The sequence below is a fragment of the Hevea brasiliensis genome, chromosome 17, assembly GCF_030052815.1.
Source record: "Hevea brasiliensis isolate MT/VB/25A 57/8 chromosome 17, ASM3005281v1, whole genome shotgun sequence".
Classification (NCBI taxonomy): Eukaryota; Viridiplantae; Streptophyta; class Magnoliopsida; order Malpighiales; family Euphorbiaceae; genus Hevea; species Hevea brasiliensis.
Window position 1 is genome coordinate 3,671,348 of NC_079509.1, and position 3,953 is coordinate 3,675,300.

At 25.0% G+C, this 3,953-nt stretch overlaps 1 protein-coding gene across 1 annotated transcript; it reads right to left on the reverse strand.

The window, feature by feature from the left end:
* Window positions 1-2,024: 2,024 nt before the first annotated feature.
* LOC110658144 (uncharacterized) lies at window positions 2,025-2,852 on the reverse strand. Its single transcript, XM_021815628.2, has one exon. The coding sequence runs from the start codon at window positions 2,672-2,674 to the stop codon at window positions 2,138-2,140; it is 537 nt and encodes a 178-aa protein (XP_021671320.2). The 5' UTR covers window positions 2,675-2,852; the 3' UTR covers window positions 2,025-2,137.
* Window positions 2,853-3,953: the final 1,101 nt, after the last annotated feature.

Genomic DNA, 3,953 nt, shown 5'->3' on the forward strand with positions numbered 1-3,953 from the left:
TTATTTTTTTTATAAATTTATTTATATAAAAATATTATTTATCATATTCACGCTTCATAATAATAATAATAATAATAATAATAATAATAATAATAGTTTTAAATAAAAAATATTTTAAAAGATACCAACAACAATAATAATAGTAATAAAAGATCACTAATTATCATTAATTTAATTAAAATTAGTCATTAATTTATGATATATTAATAAACTATTATATAATTTAATCAATATTAGATTATTTCATATCTTTAATAAATATTTTTATTATATTATTATATTTTTTATCATGAAATCTTTGTTAAAAAATTCTAAAGACAAAAAGTATAGTCTACTTAAAAAGTTATAAAAATAAAATATAAAAATTTAATTTATTTATAATTAGCGTATATTATTTTTTATGTTAATAATTTAATATTCTTTTTATTTCACTTTCCTAATATTAATTGATACTTATTATTATTATTATTATAGCTAATTTATGGTAATTAAATTGAAATGGTCAAACAAATAAAAAATATTTATTATTATAAAAATTAAATTTAATGTTTTTGCTATTGTTTTTTAATTAAATAATATTTAATTATAAAATTAAATTTTTATTTAAATTATTTTCATTTATTTGTCTATATATAGTTTATCATATGAGATATTTGATGCACATCAAGCATTTTTTTCTCACTATGTATTTTTTTTTCATCTAAGTACTCTCAAATTTTTTTCGATTTACTCTATTTTTTTATTATTTCTTTTAAAAGTTAATAATTATTATTCTAAAAATTTATTTATTTATTTAAATATATTTAATTAATATTTATTTAATTACTAATTCTTTTATAAAGTTTCTTATTTAATATTTCTTAAACTTTTTAATATTTTATTTCATTATAATTATATATCAAATACAATTATAATTAATATTTTAATTATTCATATTTTATTATTATTAATTTTCAACAGAATTATTTTTAAATTTTAATTAAATATCTAAATTTTAAAGATAAATTGTAAATGTGATTAAATAAAAAAATTCAGCTACAAGTAAAGATGATTAAAAAAATTAAAGTTACAGTATCAAAATTAGGAGATTTGTCTTTTAATATATTTAATTCATTATTAGTAATTTAATAAAATTTTTATTATATTAATAACAAAAAATATTATATATATATATATTAATATTATTTTCTTATTAATCTAATATATTTTTTTATAATTTATAAAAAAATAAATATTGATTTACATAAATTATGAGATAAAATATCAAAATTTCATGAAATTTAAATTATTTTTAAATAAAGTAATTTTATTATATTTTAAATAAAATAGTCATATAAATTTCTATTAATATATGTATAAAAAGAAATAAATAGGTATTTTAAATTAATTAAAAATTTATTATTATAATAAGTAAAAATTTATTTAAATTAAATTAAATAAAATAAAAAATTTAATTTAATAATAATAATAAATTATCTATAATATAATTAAAAATTAATTTAAAAAATAAAATTGATAAATTATCCATAGACAACATAGTTATTATGCTAGTTTAATAACGATAGTAATAATAACCAGAGATTAACATGTAATGGGCCTGTGCACAGACAATAATGGGCCAATATATGACGGGCCTATCAGCTCATTTCCTGTTTTCTCAAAAAAATTCAGAACAAAGCAAAATTCTTAAACACATTGTCCAGTACTAAATAGGATTTGACTTGCCTGTTTAATTTACTGTCAATAAATAATTAATAAATATGAGTGAGCATGTGATAATTGGAGGAAGCTTATTGTTTTTCTATTTATCCATTGATTTAATGTAATACTGTCAGTCCAAACAACTCAAATCCTAGAGCAAAATTAAGCACTTCCTAAGTATAACATTGCGATGCAACAAAGTTATTTGCAAAAATTATTTCAATATAAATATCACATAAAATACAAAGAATAGGCGTATTGGAGACTATATATGTTGCCCCATTTGTTGCACAAAAAAAAAAAAAAAAAAAAAAAAATCTTGCCTAGCAAATGTAAGCAGGTCACTTGCAGACGATGTCCTGAAGGGTTCTTGTTTGGATATCAACGTTCATTGTGCAATTCATTTGGGCACATTTCTTCTTCTTGATCAGTTTCATCAAGTGAAACTGGAAGAGCTAGTAAGTGGCACCTTCCCTGAACTGATGTCTCCACCTAGCTGCTCAAAACTTTCATCAGCCATACTATCCGTCTTCAACAACAACTTGGCATCGAATTTTCTAGTGGTTCTAGCCCTGGTTCGTGCCTTATCAACACTGACCATGCCAACAGCTGTGCCTCTATATTCAAATGTGACAGTGCTCATTTCATAATTAAAGTGGCCAAAGTCAGTGTTCTTGACCCCAAACTGAGTGTTCATCGTCAGGTTGAAGGAAGGAGCTGCATCCGATTCCATGCCAATTTGAAAGGTATCATTATCAAATGAGCCAGAACGTACGCTAAATTTAGGACTCTTGAATCGCAAAACTGTTAGTACAAATACCAAAATTACAACAGTTTGGAAGATAGTAAAAGCCACAAAAAATGCTATGCATTTCATGCGCTTCTTTTTCCTTAGCGCTCTCGAATTTTCGGTGACTAAACTTGACTCTTCGTTGGCTGCCATGGGATAGGGTGATTCCTCCTTCTCTGCCATTTTCTCTCTGGTTAAAGAGTCTTTAATTTCCAAGTCTTGGGGTTTTCACAAAGAGAAAAATGTGGTGATGCAAAAGGGGATCTACTGAGCAGCTATTTATGGATGAACGTCTACATGTTTACGTCACAATAAGAAAAATTGCGAGACTATATGTCGGGACATAGAATATCGCTTTCCTTTAAAGAGTACAAAGGAAGGGCATTTTCTCTTTTTTTTCTTTTTGGTTTTGTATGGTTATATATATCAGTCATCAGACGCGTTTGGTTACTTAATTTGATATTTGACTGAGAAAAATCAAGTTTTAATATGATTGTTGCAGTAGAACCTTCTTTTGTGGGATGATCCCATCACAAAACTATGTGATGCAACGAAATTAACAGACCAATTGCGTTGCAGAGTGAGGCTTGTAAACTTATTATAGTCTGCCTTCGGTATTACCTTGTTGAAAACTTGAAGTTTACTTTGTATCGTCCCTCCCATTTAATTCATATAGAATTAGCATTTGAATTATATCTAATCAAACTTCTAAATTATGGAATAACTCTGCATAAAATTATAAGTTTCGGCTCCTCTCTTTTGTTCTAAATCCCATTTATTGTTTGGCCATTTCCTTTGTGTCTACTGCTGATAATGACAACTTGACTATTTCCTTGTGTATACAACACATTTACTTTAGGCTAGTAAAGTCTATGTCATTGTATGATGCTATATGAGTGTATATGGTTAAATTGACTAGTTGTACTTTGTAGAATTTTTATTTAGTACAATCGTTGTATATATAACGATTTAATTATAATATTTGATTATGATAGGATTTATATGTGATCCATCACAATTAATAATTATAATAAAATTATTATATATACATCAGTTTTATTGTATAATTTTTTCTATAGTAGGATTATGGTGGAAAATGGATTAGTGGATTAGGTATAAGCCTTTTCGCAGCCACTCTTGATTTACAGCAACGAGCACATCTTTCTTGTAAGGTGGCTGCAACTTGCATATTGGAAATGGCCTATTGGGTTACCGTTTCTGGTCGCCTTAAGAATGACTAATTATTTCTATATCTATATATATATATATATTTTTTTTTTTTTTTTCCGCTTAAAAATTATACTAAATTTGAAGTTATTGGTGAGGCGAGAAAGAGCATCTTGGGTAGGTCCGCATCATGCTTTGTATCTCATCACAAGGCGGCGGTTATCCATCTAACAAAGGGAAGGTCCTTTCAAATTTTAATTATAAGATTTGTGTTGCAAAGTATGTGGGCCGAGGG

Excerpts from the sequence above, each read along its gene's own strand:
- LOC110658144 (XM_021815628.2), bottom strand. The coding sequence starts at position 2,674 with ATGGCAGAGAAGGAGGAATCACCCTATCCCATGGCAGCCAACGAAGAG.